Raw genomic sequence first — 16,147 nt, 5'->3', positions numbered from 1 at the left:
AGAAATAAAGGTGTTCCTATCCACCATTGGACTTTGGTAGGTGTCTGGCAGCTTGTCAACGTGTATTAGTCAGGAATAATTTATTGTAGGAAGACAATCTGTCTTCCAACACTAAATATGGAGTCTGTTGTCTTAACTAAGCTACATATCAAGGTTAGTGAATGTGGGAGGGTCGGGAGGTTTTGCTGTTTAGGCAACAGTTGTCAAGGGGTTTGAGGTGAGAAAGGAGGGGGGTAGTTCTTTAGTTGTGTGCCGAAAAGAGTTAAAAGGGTTGAAGGGTGAACAAAATCGGTTAGTACTTTTGTAAGTAAGGGAAAGTCAGACACAAAAATGGTTGTTAGTACAGTTACAACAAAGGTTTGATTCAAACAGTAGATTAGTAACACTCTTAGTAAAATTTGGTGATAAGTAGGTGAGGATTCTTTAAAAGTCCTCTGAAATTTGATTGCTCAAACCAGGTCCAAATTTGGACTGAATGTGTTATTTCATGTGCAAGGGTTCGTTTTGGTTAAGAGGAAACAAAATGAAACCATCCAAGCTAACGGGGTGACACACAAGCCATGCACTTAAATGGGAAAGATGACAGGAGGAATGAGGATGGGGGGAGAATTCCATCAGACACAACACAAACAGACCAACTGTTAAATGAAAAAAAATAAAAACATCTGGCAAGATGCAGCAAAATGGGGAAAGTAGTGTGTGTGGAGGGGTGGGGGCGGGGGTGGGGGTGGGGGTAAATTTATTGCGGGGCACCACGACACCAGACAAATGGGGTAAAAGGAAGAGCTTTCAGTGTTAAGGTTTAGACAGGAATGCAACAGGATATAGACACGTGTACAACAGACTTGACACGCGCTGGGCTAGAGCAGCATTTGAACCCCTGTGAGTATGCTGATGTGAGGACATTCTAGCCAATAGAGACATGCAAACAGAGTGCAGGGACACAACCACTGGTCAGTTTGGAGGTGGGAGTGGTGGGACAGGATGGGACCAATGTCACCAATCACAGATGAAATCAACGGAAATGAGAGGGTTTTTTAAAGAATAGGAAAAAATTGGGAGTGGAGAGAGGACGTCCATGTCTTGGTGAATAGAGCAATTAGTATTCAAATGTTGGGAACCATCACTGTCTCTGCCCTATTAGACACACAAAAAGAAATCTGTACTCAGACATGATTGCAGCTCCTATTATGCCCCCCTCTAGAATTTCACCACCATTTCTGATGTGAGCTCAAAATTGCTTCATCATTTTTGTCAAATCTGAGCCAAGACAAGACAAATTTGACCAAGTGAGTCGCTGGAAACAGTGGCTTACACTCATAACAGTTTTCCCCAACTCATGTGTTATGATGGATTGGGCAGATTTATTCCTTGGGGCATCAATCCTCTATTCACCAAGAAAATGAAAATCTGTCTCTCCTCTTTACTTTTTCCCTTTTGTTGTTTTAGCAAGATAAAATGTGAGGTCATTATTCATTTTAGTAGGTTAAAATTTGAAGTTAAACTTATAGAAGTTAAAAAAAGAAAGAAAAATAAAAAACAAATCAAATAAATAAACCAGCAAGAGGGTGTGGCTAACATGTTTCATGGCCGTATTGATTATATTAGGACAACTGATATATGTATGTATATATGTTAGCCATGATATATACATATACATATATACTCAATGCAATCTGTTTATAAAAAATAACAAAATAAAAGATTGGGAATAGGGGGGGGTCAAGTCTCTTCATGCAAGGGGTGAGGCCAGTAAAATATAAGAAATATAAGTTAGTGTTAGTGTTAATGAGGGGTCGATTGCACACAGTTCAGAGTTCCCAAGGCAATTACGGTCTGTATCAATGGCCAGACAATTTCATTTATTGATTAAAAAGTCCAGTGAAAGCAAGTAATACTGATAATACTACTATAATATAGTATGTGAGTTATTTTGGCCAACTTTCCCCAAGTTTGCAGCTTATAAAAATGCATTTGCCACTTTATTTTCAATTATGAGCTTGAATCACTACTATTCTGCACCCGAGTTCAGCGGACTAATGCCATATTAAAGTACTTTATTAAGTGTTTACATGTGTGTAAGAGCTGGAGTGTGTTTGGGCGCAGGTCTGGGAACAAGCCCATCTTGATCATAAATCAACCTAAGGCCACTAATGGGATCAAACACTTATTTGAGGCCTACTTTACAGTGAGGGCTTTGGCCGCTAAATCAAAAGTTGTAAATACTCTTCATGAGTTCATAAACCACAGGATGGTGAGCCTCGATAACAGGACGCTCCATAACAGGCCGAACAGGCACCATAGCGAGATGGTCCCACTGCAATTCGTCTCATGTTGTTAAAATGTTGGAAAATAAATAAATTGATTTTTTTTCTTTCTTTTTTATTTTTTTTACTTCCTCTCACTGGAGTTGCTCTAGTAGGTTATTTGTGAGCTTGAGAAGTCTGCTGTGTATGCTCACTTCATAGGGTTCTTCTTAGAAAATAAATCAGGAGGAAACAGGGATAAACAAAAAAGTAAAGGTAACTATTTCTAATACTCAATTGAGAAAATTTCTTGCATTAAGATTCTTTATTTCTTCATACGGATAGTATTTCAAGTAAAAAAAAAATAAGAAATAAAAAGGGACTGAAAATAAAAAGCAAAAGAAATAAAAATCTTAAAATTTAGGTAATTTCTCTATCTTTTTGGGCAGACCTCTTTGGATGAACACGTCAATTCTTTTAGGGAGGGGGGAACTGGATGGCAATAAAAAGCAATAACATATATATAGAGAGGGCTAAAAGAAAAACAGAGAGGTGGAGTTTTTCAGCTACCTTGGAATTGATGGCGGATTGTACTTTCAGTAAAGCAAACAGAATAGAAAGAGGTAACGGAAAACCCAGGGCAAACCAAAGTATAAGACAATTAGAATGATATCTACCATATAATGCAGTTTGTTTACCATAGCGTGTCCAATGCCTGCGTGCTTCAGGAGAAAACAGGGGGAGGAGAAAGAAAAAAAAAATAATGACAAACCTTAAACTCAAGGAAAACACACCTCAACCCCAAAAAAGTGGCAAAGGAAAAAAAAATCGCCTTTTGCAAAACCAGCTTCTCCTTTCAATAACAAAAACGAAGCTAATATTAAAATATAATTTAAAAGAAAATATTGTTTTTCTATTGTTTATATAGTAAAACATCCAAATAAAGAAATAAAGAAAGCAATCGTATAATTATTTTGTTTTACAAGGGTCATCTAGGAAATAAAATAAAAGGAATAAAAGGATAACAATACATTTGTTAGTATGTAAGTCGCAAGTTAAGTAGAGAAAACAACAGATGGTTCACATTCCGTGAATGACACAGTGTTAGTTGTTGAAATCATAAAAGGTAAGGGAAAAGAAAAGTTCACCAATGAAAAGAATCAAATCGGAAGAATTCTGAAGCTTGTTGTTAGTAAAAGAGACAAGAGTTAGCAAATCAACTTCCACAGAGGGGATTTGGGTCGTTTTGATGGGGATGTTTGTTTTGAGTGGGGAAGAGGGGGAATAAGGGAAAAGTACACCAGTATTCACTCTAGTGGCCTTGGCTGGTGGTAGGGTCTAGTCCATTTCAAAATGGCGTCTTTTAGTACTTGGGCGGGGCCAATCATGTCTTGGTGACTTGAAAGGTTGCAAATCTCTAAGCAAAATATCCCCAAGTAGTCATTACGGGAGTAATGTGACATATGCAAGAGAAAAACCAAAAAGAAATTATTGCATTGTAACAATGGACAATTGTGGTCACTACTGTGTTTTTCAGTGATGGGACATTGAGGGAAACAGAATTAATTTGGTACATTCTTGAGCATGAGAGAAAAGGATAGAGAAAGGCAGAGAGATGGAGAGAAGCATTTCATTGAGGATATCTGCAGCATCCTGAAAAAGAGAGTGAACTGGTCATTCAGTACCTTAAGTCATTTCCACAATAAAGAGCAAAGCTTGTGGTATCTGGGGAGAGAAAAGCATGCCAACTAGAACATGAAATGGAACTTTGAGACACATCTTCATGTGCCATCTGTGCATTAACTGATTCCCCATCTTTGAAACACCATATCAGACCTGCAATCTCAAGTAAGTAAAAAAAAGATGTCAGTTCTGAGGATATGGTCAAACTGCGCAAGAGGTGCAAATCAGCAGTTACTTTGACAATTTAAATTGCTTCCTTCAGCTCAAAGAAGCGTCGTCTCTAACTCTAGTGTGTTCACTCATTTCTAAATTCAAATGCACATCAGTATGTATGTCAGTAAGCGAATGCATCATTGTACAAAGGCATGTCAGTGTGTACAACAGTAAATGAATGCATCCTGAATCCCTATTATAAGTAGGTATAAACAGTATACTCAGTGATAATGGTGATTAAGAATAGTCAGTTCCCTTCAAAAATGTCATTGGTGGAAAAACAAGGTTGTACATAAAAGAGATTTGGACCCAATCCCATTTCTTATTTTCACACCTACCCCTCAATTTTGAATGCCCCTTTACTCCTCGGAGCAGAGTTACAAGACTTAGTTGTTAAAATCTTCCCCTATGAAATGTGAAAACCCCTTCTGACCCTGATTCTTCATGAGTAGTTGCCACTGGCCTGAAGTAATCAGGAGCAATGACATTTACCATTTATTTGAGACAGAAAAGTATGGATGCTTGTGATTCATTCACAAGTTGAACAATTTATCAAACAATCAAATAGAAAATAATGCTGGGTCATTTCTGCAACTTGTGGTTCTCTGTAGGCTAACATTAGCAACTTGTGCCCCTACCCTGCCAGTCTACCCCAACAAGAATCAGGATGCCTTACCTCCTAGATGTGAATGTGCAAACGGATGGGTAGAGGTTAAGTGCTAGGGACATGGGGTGTATTGGGATTCAGCCTTAGACCTAATTAGGGGCAGCAAACACAACACATGGGTTCACCAGTAATATGCTGTATTCAGAGCTTAACCCTTTAAAACCTGGAGCGACATAATTTTTCTTGTGCTGCTTTCAGACACCTTTCACATGTATCTAAACCTGTGAACCCTCAGCAATTTGGTGCAATGTATTTTAAAATATAACAAAAAAAGGCAATGAGCAACTTTATGAGAAAAGCTTCAAATATCACAAGAAATTGGTAGATTTAGAAAATTATTCTAAAATAGCTAGGGGAAATTGTCTAGGGAAAAAAGCAAGGGAAAAACTATTATTATTATTATTATTATTATTATTAGTAGTAGTAGTAGTAGTAGTAGTAGTAGTAGTATTATCATAATTACATATTTAACATTAAGTTCCAAAATTATTGTTCATTTTTAAGCACTTTCTAGGTAATTACTTTGGGTTGTTTTCAAATAATCTTTTTCTGACTTTAAAAAATCTGTTAATTATTTATTTACCCCCAAGTAATTTTCATATACTTTATACTAATTTCTTGGTATTTTGGGGTCATATACCCTTGTCAACTTGCTCAGGTGTCAAAGGGTTAAAAAGATACTTAGAGCCTACGCAGTGTAACATTTACCGATATTAATGACCAGGGACACACACCAGAGAACCTTTTAGAGTAGTGCGACAAAGTGAGCTACACACAGTGACTCTCTCAAAGGGATATAAATGTGCTTCTAGTGACTGTCAAACCTCCACCAGACTCCCAGTCTTTCCAGAGTAGACACAGGGACTCTGACAGTGGCTGGTTTGCTCCATGTAGCTGTCCCTGAGTGCTGGTGGTCACTCAGTCTCCACCGTATCAGCAGTAAGAAGCAAAAAGATCTTTCACCGAGATCTGCCTTGAGTTTCCCCCCAGGACGTGAGTAGACATCTAGAGGACATCTTATATCTTGATCTGGAAGTTGAAATTGTCAGCTGCCGTGGGTGACCATATCTGATACTAGAATTTGGGCAGAAAGGGTGAATCTACTCACTGACAATTACTTATTTTTACATAAAGTTATAAAATTTGACTAGTGCTGTTTAAATATGCTGAAATTACAGCAAAGCTCCAGGTCAGGCAGTTAAGATGCATACATGCATATAGATACAGAGTATGTCCCTGTTGTACGTACAGTATGTACAGTACTGTGTGTGTTTATGTGTGGGATGGATTACCGTTTGTGTTTGCCATCTGTGTGGGAGCTGAGTCGAAGTTGCAAGCATGACCGAAGTCCCCCCTGTGGGGTTTACTGGAAGATTTCAAGCTTCATGCGCGCCCACTCTTTGATCCAGGGTCATGATGAAGTGCTGTCACCAGTCCTCCACTTTGTCTAATGACTCCTCTTGATCCGCTATTTAGGTGAATAAGATCCAATGGTGGATTTGAATTTGTATATCCACACCAAACTGCACTCGCATGTCTCTGAGTTTAAGAAAACAACAGCTGACACATCAAAGAAACAGACAGGACGCTCCGACAACTGGGAGCTTATTGATAGTAATAAGTTAGACTTGTACAAAGGTGACAATGATTATGGGTCTTTCTACGCTCATTGAAAGATGGTCTGTGATACAGCTTGGGGAGATTATTAAATGCAACATTTTGAATTCTGTAAGTTTCAGATCCCTCGCAGGCGTTTGATGTCTGGATTTTGAACTTATCTCTCTATCACTTCTTTGACGGAGCAGCCCTGGGATGGTTGTGAAAAATTTATCCTTCAAAAATTGCTGATGATCTTTGAAATTACACGATAAAGTGACGGCAGCGCGTAAAAAGATGGGTGGTGGAAATGAAAGGAAGAGATTATATTTGGAGTTCTGTAGAGTCGGCAGTATCTTGTAGAAAGAGTGAACACAGCCTATGCCTGTCAATGTTCTGTGAGTAAGCAATATAGAAGAGCAGATTTATTTTGATTCTCCTGAGCAGGTCCCTGTGAAGGGTTAAGTCTACAGGGTCAATGCATGTAGACGAATGGGTGGGTGACGACTGTCCAACAGACAAAGACTGTCCAACAGACAAAGGAATGAAGGAGATTAAGGTAGATTTGGAACCTGTGCAAAGATTTATATAGTATCTTATTTCATCGATCCATTAACAACTAAAATATAAAAATAAAATTGATAGACAGACAGATGGACAGACAGATGGATGGATGGATGGATGGAAAACTCAATGGAAAGACAGCTCAGTGAATGGATATAGCCAGAAAGAAAGAAAGCTAGTAATACAGCTAGATAGACTAATCGAAAGGTAGGTAGGTAGGTAGAAAGTGAGAGCTAGAAAGACAGCAGGATGGAAAACTAGATAGAAAGATAGCTAAATAGATGAATAGATGGCAAAACAAAAAAAAAAGCTAGAAAGATAGCAAGATGGATAGCTAGCTAGCTAGCTAGATAGATAGAAATGTAGCTTGATAGACAGATGGAAAGATGGTGATATAGGTAGTAAGATAGCTAGCTGACCTGCACATCACTACTAGCTGGATATAGATTTATAGCTGGTTGCGAGGTAGCTAGATAAGTAGATAAGTAGGTTATGGCAAGTAGGTATGGGTGGATGGATGGATAGATAGATAGATAGATAGATAGATAGATAGACAGATAGATAGATAGATAGATAGATAGATAGATAGATAGATAGATAAATAGATAGATAGTCCACATTGAGAGTTAGACTTGGGTTTTCATATGAGGAGTAAGACATACAAAATGTTAAATGAATAAACTTTCAGACTAGAAAGAAGTGTAGCAATGTGGGCATTTGAAAGTGATATGAAGATCCAGAGGCAAAGCTATTATACAAGTATGACTTTTGACTGCATGAGATCTGTAAATACTGCAGAACTGGTGCTCCAATGTCAAGATCAATCATGCAGAAAATTAAGGTTTTGTTGTACTTTTGTTATCACACAGTAAACAGGATGGTCTAGTAACTAGAGGAAAAACAGTGGGTTGAGAGACAGAGTCACCACTGTCTTTACCACTAATTTCACTGTCTCACAGTCAATTTCCTTTTCCATGCATTGTGCTTGTTTTGCCTCAAAGCCACCATGCCTGGAGCCCCTGCTGTGACAGCCCATCACCCTCGCTGTAATTGACCCATGAGGGAAAACCAAGGCTGCAAATGCCGATGTTTGCTGATGGAGGATAAAGCCCCCAGTCATGTAAACAACCACAAGCCCAGACAAACAACTTTGTGTTGCATCTGTCTCACAGGAGCCCCTGGGCTATAAAATCTTCATGTATTTAATACTGAGGGATGGGGCGGGGTAAAAAAGGGAAATGTGCTAATGCCAAAACTGCTAATTCACTAGACAGGCGGGGACCTGCAGGATGCCAGCCCGATTCGGCAAAGATGTAAAATTATGTTTTTGTTGAGTTGCTGATCTTTTACACACTTGTCACGGTGGACGTTACTGAGCTGCGGCATCCAGCGAATAAGCCGAATAAATATTTAATGACAAATGGATAGTGCAGTCGAGCCAAGATTTCCAGTCCAGATAGATTTATCATCGTAACATAGAAAGGTCCAAGACTGATGACCATTCTCCGATAAATTTGGCCCCTTAGAAATAAGTGATGAAACTGATATTGCAGAATATTATGGGGTGAGCAGGGAGAGAATTGGTGCTATTTTTCATCCGGCGAAAATTAACGATTACAAACACATGAAAATTCTGCATTACCTGTATGAGTAGAAGCTCATTTTTTGTTGCTGGATGAACGTGAGCATCCATATTATATGCATTTATGTGGCTTGCTGGGTATTTGTGAATGTGTGCTGTATAAGGCACTCCTCTGCAACACAGACACTCTGCAAGTGACCCTGTCAGATAGAGGGGGGAACTGGGCTTCGATTCAAAATAGCTCTTTCAGGTACATTTGGTTTCGCGTTCATTCCAATCATCCGCCATTCACTCTCGTCTGCCTCTCTCTAAATCTGGCTCCAAGTAATGGAAACTGGCAGACAGGCTTCAGGTGCAAATATAAATGTCACTGCAATTATGGTGGAGAGAAGTCTGCAAACAAACAGCGTGCAAGGGTGCGGGGTTTCTGTATAGGTGTGTGCGTGCGTGCATGAAAATTGCAGTAGAACATATTGTGCATTGCGATGCAGATGGCCATAATTCTCTCTCCTTTTTCTGTTGTGCTTCCCATCAGCCTCACCTCCGTTTCCCCGTTTCTGACTGACTGACTGCCTCCTCGTCCCTTCTTTCTCTTTAGATTCCATCAGGATGAGCTCAATGTCAACCCACAAGAACAACTGTTGAGGCTGTTGCAGCAAAGATTCAAGCAGTGCTCAGTCTCTACAATCAGAAGAAAATGCACACATCTCTTCCTCAGACAGATGGCTCATCCAGCATAACTACACATTGTAATTTTGGAATTTACAACAAATTGGCAAAACAAGATTAACTGTATAGTTAACTTTTATTTCTACCTCTTTTTAACTTATAAATTTAGATTTAGTTATAAGCACACAGCTATACAGCTGAACATGAATATGTATGAATTAGAGGGAGCTACCTCTTCTTAATTGTTTATTCTGTTGTACTTGTGAACAAGCTTGATAATAAAAACTTTTACCGCGAGGCTGAAGACTAACATTTTACCCAATTTGGATGCAGCTAACAGCTACAGATTGTGATCTAAACTTTTACTCTGGTGTGATTTTGCGGCAGGTTTTCAGCACTAATACAAGGTGTTATTACATACGTTTGCTGCTCGTCTTTCTCCTCTCCTTCTCTCCTACACCGTTGTTTTCTCCTATAATCTCCTCCTCAATCTCTTACCTGTTTCTGTCTCACTAGCATTTTATTACCTGTTTGAATGTGCTAATGGCACGGAGATTTGTTATCTGATTATAGGTCTCTGAGACAGAGGGATGAATAAACATGAAAGTGCCGGAGCAGGTAGTGGCAAATGAGGCTGATGAGTGAGTGAGCGAATGTGGGAATGCGGGCGGATATGCTAATGCAGTGGAAATGTGATGCAAATGAGCTTTTTCCCCTCTCTCAAATGCACAGAACCTCCTAGTGTTGGTATCAAACAACCGATGTTTAAGCACAAGGTGTTTGTAGTTTGGGCTATGTACAGGCACACGCTGCGCTTAGGACATTGACCTCTGGTCGGCACGGGGAAAGAAGCAAAAGGGGAAGAAAGAAAAAGGAACGTCGGCTCACACGCGTGGTGACTGCGCCCCCACCTCCTCTGAGCTGGTGGATTACTTAAAATGTCATTGGCGGTAAACTGAGAAAGGATTACAGGGGTGTTAGCATGTCATTATGTACATCAAACAAATCCACTACCCCTGCCTGCCTTCAATAGCAATTCCTGCTGTAACCATAAAAGTGCGTCGCTGTATGTGTTGGCAAAGCTGAGCACTCTAAATGGCATTTTAGATTTGGCCATAAAAGGTTCAATCTGTCATTATGTTAAACGCATTATGCTGACATTATTGAAATGCTCTACATGGATGGAAGGAGCTTATCCACAAGGTGTATGTGTGGGGTGGCCGCATATTGTAAGCCTAGTGGTTCCAGAGTAAAAATCTATAGTAACTAGTTACTTATTAAAGGGGTAGTTGAGATTTTCTGAAGTGGCCTGGTATGGCGTACTAATCCATAGGCAGTATATTACAAACAGTAGTCGGCACACCCCAAGTTTGCCGAAACAGGCCGGAGTCTGAAATGTAAGCTAAGAAATGTACTGCTGTGAATGGGGTCCAGCAATAAAACTTATTTTAGTCACTAAATAAAAGTCTCACCTAAAAAAAAAAAAAAATTAGTATCAGTTTAAGTTCACCATATATTAATTTCACATCTTTACCTTAATGTAAGACAATGACTTCCTACAGCAAAATCGAAGCCATTGTATCACTCTCTTCAAAGCCAGACTCCATTGAGAAAAACAGTGATTTGACATGGCGACACAGGGGCTGCTGGTCTATATGTTGTTTGTGTCATTTTTGGTGCTTCTGTCTTTTTTTCATTTGTGCCTTCCTTAACTGTCATTTTATTTCTTGTCTTTCGTAGTTAAACATTTTCTATTCTTTTGTTTGTGCACTTGCATGTTCTCACTGAGTGTCTGGGAGAAATGGTATTTTATTCTTGTCTTTGTCCTGTGCATATAACAGAATTGACAATACAATTGACTTAAACTAAAGTTGTTAACAGCTTACCCAATATTATTTGATGGAAAGGTAAAACGGTGAAAATACTCTCAATATAGCGTACAATTAAACTAATGTTGATTTTTTTTCCCTTCTTTTTAGCTGGGACTTTATTTACGTGACTTTAAAATATTTTGATGCTGGTCCCCATCCACAGCAGTACATTACAAAGCTTCTGTAGCTTCCGTGTCAGACTCCAGCCTGCTTCTCCAAACTGAGGGTGTGCCGATTGACATCTGCTGTGTGCAACACATTGACTATGAATTAGTACCCCACAGAGGCAGAGTACCCCACAGACTTCAAAAAATCCAAACTATCCCTTTAAGTTAATTTGTCATTTTTCCTCAGTGGTTTAAACCAATTACTTCTGCTTGGATCACTTAGTCTCTTCATATGCAGCATGTTCAACAACCAAGGCATTATGGTTTCTAGATGTTTCTACCTAGTAAATCAGGACAAAATAAGTAATATCCTAATGGTTAAATGGTGGACTTAGTTCTGTGGAAAGGGTTAATGCAACCACTGGAGTACTGCAGCAAGGAATGATAACAGCATTGCAGACACCGTTGCTAAGTGACAAGTTGCTAGCAAGAATGGACGACGTAGAGATGGAGTGAAAATGAGAGAGAAAGGGAGGGTGAGGGAGCGGGAGAGGAACTGATTGGTTCTCTCTCAGGAATTTCGGCTGCCTCTTGGAGGAACGCTGGGGAGGAGAGGAAGAGGAGAGATGGAGCGATGTAGGAGGAGGGAGGGTAATTGTAGCTGATCATGCCTTACAGAAATGGATGATAAATCTGAACAAGTGAGAGAGGCAGAGACAGAAAGAACGACAAAGAGGCGGGGAGCGTCCGGGCATCTCGTATTGATTGAAGGGGGAGGGTTTGACGTTCTCATTCTGTCGTCTTGTATGAAATAAATGCGATTGTTTCCTTCACATGCCCTGCCACTTAAAACCTGATTCTTAAATGCACTGATGTCTTAGTAACTGGGATTACAACACATCAGTGCCTGAACAATGAATGTAGGGTTTAAAACGCTACATTAATTTTAAAATTCCTCATTTTCAAAAGGAATAATGCTTTTAGAAGATCACACTGCATGTAGAAGATCTTACAGTGCTAATACATGACAGTGATTCTCTCTGATTAATTTTGCAGTCATGACAGCAAGCGAGCTGTGACGGCTTTTCAATTTCAAATTTTTGGGTGGAAAGTCATTTTTTATTTCAAGTTTTCCACCCGTTGACTCGGCCTGTTTCTCTGTATAACAGGCATATAGTGGTTGAGAGGGTGCATGCAGGCACAGTGTGTGTTGTGTGTTGAATGTGAATAAATACAGTTAGCTAGCAGCTATTTCCATTATGTATGAGAGACATGCATGGAGGCTAGAAGAAGTTTAGAATTTGATGGGGCGTGTCCGTGTGTGTGCATTCAACTGAATAACTGTGTTTGCCTTATTGGATGCTATCTTAAGTCACAGTGCTGCCTGTAAAGTTTGTGTGCACTGGATTTTATGATCCATTATTGACTGTGAGGGTGTGCTTGAGCCTCCACAATCATGAACAAACACATTCATGTCTATAGATTCAATGATCCATACCTCTAACTTTTTCACCTTGGGCAGCTGTGTCATTCTTATAAATGACTTTTTAGTGGCATGCATAAAGAAATAACTAAATGAAGAAATATAGAATTAATATTCTATGAAACATCTGTGAGAACTTTTGGCATAATTAGTGTGGTCCATTGAATTACGGCCAAAAATGTGTTATGAGGTCACAGTAAAATTTGACTACCAAAATCTCATCAGTACATTGTTGAATCCAAGTAGACATTTGTGCCATAATTAAGACAAGTCCCCTCAAGGTGCTCTTTAGATATCACGTTCACTAGACCGAGACAAGTGATGGGTCTAAGCAGCTTTGACCTTCGACCAGTAAAATCCAACAATTTCATGTTCAAGTCTAAGTGGACGTTTGTGTCAAATTTGAAGAAATTCCCTCAAGGTGGTCTTAAGATATCATATTCACAAGAGTGAGACAGACACAAAGTCACAGGTACCTTGACCTTAACCATCAAAATCTTGTCTAATCAATTCATTTTGGAGTCCAAGCAGATGTTTGTGCCGAAATTGAAAAAAAAAATTCCGTCACAGTGTTCTTAAGATTTCGCTTCACAAGATTAAGATGGACAACATAACAATGTCCTTTGACCACCAAAATCTAATCAGTTTATTCTTAAGTTGAAATAGACGTTTGTGCCAAATTTGAAGAAATTCTCTCAGGTGTTCTTGAGATGTCGCTTTCAAAGGAATAGGATAGATAACCCGAAAACATAATGCCTCTCACCACAGTTATCGCTAGCGCAAGGGAATAAAACATTTGTTGATACTGTTGTTACTAATGCTGACTACCTTCTTCATTTTTGCTTATTCAGAGTAAGTAAAACCCTACTGCTGTAGCCAGATATGTAAAACATAGCACTTCAGGTAGCAGGGGAGCTCAAAATGACAGTTATCCTATAGATGTTGAATCACTGGTGTTTTATAATAATTTGGGCTACAGCAAAACAGAGTTTTAAGGCTGTGTAGTCTCTGACTAAATAAAAGAAATGCACTTTCTCAAAACTGCAATGGTTTACAGCGGCCACGACCTATGTGTAACAGATTATAATTCTCAACATGACCTTTGCTGAACTCGATCCTGCTGTAGATCAAAGCTCGCCTACTGCAGCTGAACTCTGGGCCAGAAGCTGAACCTTCAGGCTGTGCACTCAGCTCTAAAAAAACCATGAAAAAATCTGTTTGATCCATTCATTAATCCAATAGCTGCATCCAAGGTCCGATTATATGGAAAAGAGAAGTGCGTGGGGGGAAGTTAAAGAACATCAAGGTAGACAGGAAGAGGGAGCTAGCCAGAGACATGAGAAGGGCGGATGGTACTGTAGGTGAGAGTAAAAAGGGAGCAAGTGATACAAAAGGGAAAAGTGGGATTGCAAAAAGAGGCAGATATTGAGTTCAGAGGTCTCTCTCTCTGTGGATGCTGGCTAAGCTACTGGCCCAGTTCTGCGACACACTGGATGTTGAATCGTCTCCTTGTAAAGTCACATTGGGGAATTAAAAGCAAGCTTGCAACTGTTTTTTTCTCTTCTCGTAGTAAACTGTCGTCTCTCCAGCACTCGCCCCATCTTCCCACTGCTCTGATATTCCTTTAGTCTCAGATAGCAGCACTACACTTCATTTCCCACTCTCTATTGTGCGCACAATCAGCGTCTCACTCTCTCTTCTTCTCATGAACAAACAAAAACTATAGACATACAAGTGCTCACTTCCTCTCCCCTGCCAGAGTGCGTCTCATGTTTCCTCTGACTGCCTGCAGTGTCCTGTGGGACGCGACTGCCTGTTACAGCGCACAGACGGGCTGCTGTGTTGTGAGGACATTTTGATTGTTTCAGTGATCGTCTGCATGGAAAGTTAGCCCTCCAAGAATACATTAGTATATAGATTAGTGTTTCTCTGTATTCAGGAGCTCGGTATAAGATTTTTGCTGGCATTGCATTGCTATAATATCAACAAAACACTGACCAAAATCATGCCATTGATTTATAGATGGGAGAGAATGGGTCCCACAAATAATAAAACAAAGCTACCTTATAGTCATCTACAGAGCAAGCAGGGTAAAATATTAACCTGTCAAGCATTGTCAGTATTAGGGTGGTTGCTTTTGAAAAGTAATTGGATACAGATTATTCATAGCCCTTTTAAAAAGGTAATTTGTAATTTAAGCCTCTTTTTTCAGAGGGAAAATACTGTCAAATTTCCAGCTTTGAAACTGCTTTTGTCCGACACCATGGCCAACTATTTTGATGTGGTCAGCCTGTTGCAGGTGCGGGAAACTCAGGCTGCTTACATCAATGGGCAGACAGGAGGCAGTGCAAATTCACATGAAAAACCAATCAAAAACAACATTTCAAATTTGAACACATACTGCCGAATGAATGTCTGGAAATAGAAACAAATCCTTGTAACGTCTGGGCCACACTGCCTGCATAACGGCTACCTCTCTGACCTGCTGCGGATCGCACACGTGTGGTTTTCACACCAACAGCGTTGCTGCTGGTGCTGCTTGCTAAAGAGCTGCTTTAATTACAATTAAACAAGTTGTGTAAGCCACTGCAATGTCAACAACATGGACATGACAATATTTCACAATAAAAAGGAAAGGTTGAGCTAAACATATACATATAGACATTGAAGCTATAGTAAAAGATGGTGTAATGTCAATATGATCATCAAAAGACCATCTGCACTGTCTATTTTTACTGAAAACTGCATGCGTCAAGTGGTAAAAAAAATACCTGAGACTCTACAGGTGAGCAGAAGCTGAGCAGCAGCAGAACCACACCTGAGCAGCGCTGCTCATACTGGCAGTGTGGCTGTTCTAACCTGTTAACACAGGCACCAAAAAATAAAAACAAAAAATACGACATGTTCTGTGATGTGCACAGACTGCTCACACAGGCAGTGTGGCCTGGGTATAAACCATCCCTTGATGGTGTTACAATCAGATTAACCTCAATAGCTTTGCTAACCTGCAATATCAAAAAGTATGCCAAAAGAAGGCATCCTGCATGGCAAAAAAAAAATTAATAATTTTTTTTTCTCATTAATTGTAAAAGACTACAATTACTTTTATTATGTGATTCACTTACAAGTAGCTAGTTACTCCCCACAGCATTGTGTGCATGCATGTTTACATGGTGCACAAACTGTGATTCCACAATGGCTTTTCCATTTAACCACATCTAAATAAAAGTTCTTGCTTACCACTTTCATATTCTCATAACATATTTGCACCGACATAATTTAATCAACAGAAAAACTACATTAAATAAAAGCTCAGAAACTGTTTGCAACTAATCATGTTACTTGGAATAACTCCTGATATTGGCCTGACTGTAAGAATTTTTAACCACAGCAGCATCCAATCATAACTAAGTTGGGCTTCAGACGCAGGACAGTCGCTGCTCTGTTTGCTGGTTGAACTTGTTAA

At 39.5% G+C, this 16,147-nt stretch overlaps 1 protein-coding gene across 3 annotated transcripts in view; it reads right to left on the bottom strand.

The window, feature by feature from the left end:
- The window catches only part of nrxn2b (neurexin 2b), an 883,386-nt gene that overhangs the window by 476,240 nt on the left and 390,999 nt on the right, over positions 1–16,147 (bottom strand). For all 3 annotated transcript variants that reach the window (XM_088073122.1, XM_088073124.1, XM_088073123.1), the window contains one exon: positions 2,945–2,968. In XM_088073122.1, coding sequence (XP_087929248.1) covers positions 2,945–2,968 — 24 coding nt within the window. The remainder of the gene's footprint in view (positions 1–2,944; positions 2,969–16,147) is intronic.

This window comes from Plectropomus leopardus, chromosome 23 (genome assembly GCF_026936395.1).
Source record: "Plectropomus leopardus strain MGB_pleo_1.0 chromosome 23, ASM2693639v1, whole genome shotgun sequence".
NCBI classification, from domain to species: domain Eukaryota; kingdom Metazoa; phylum Chordata; class Actinopteri; order Perciformes; family Serranidae; genus Plectropomus; species Plectropomus leopardus.
Note: the sequence above shows the minus strand (reverse complement) of the source record. Positions and strands in the feature narration are given on the sequence as shown.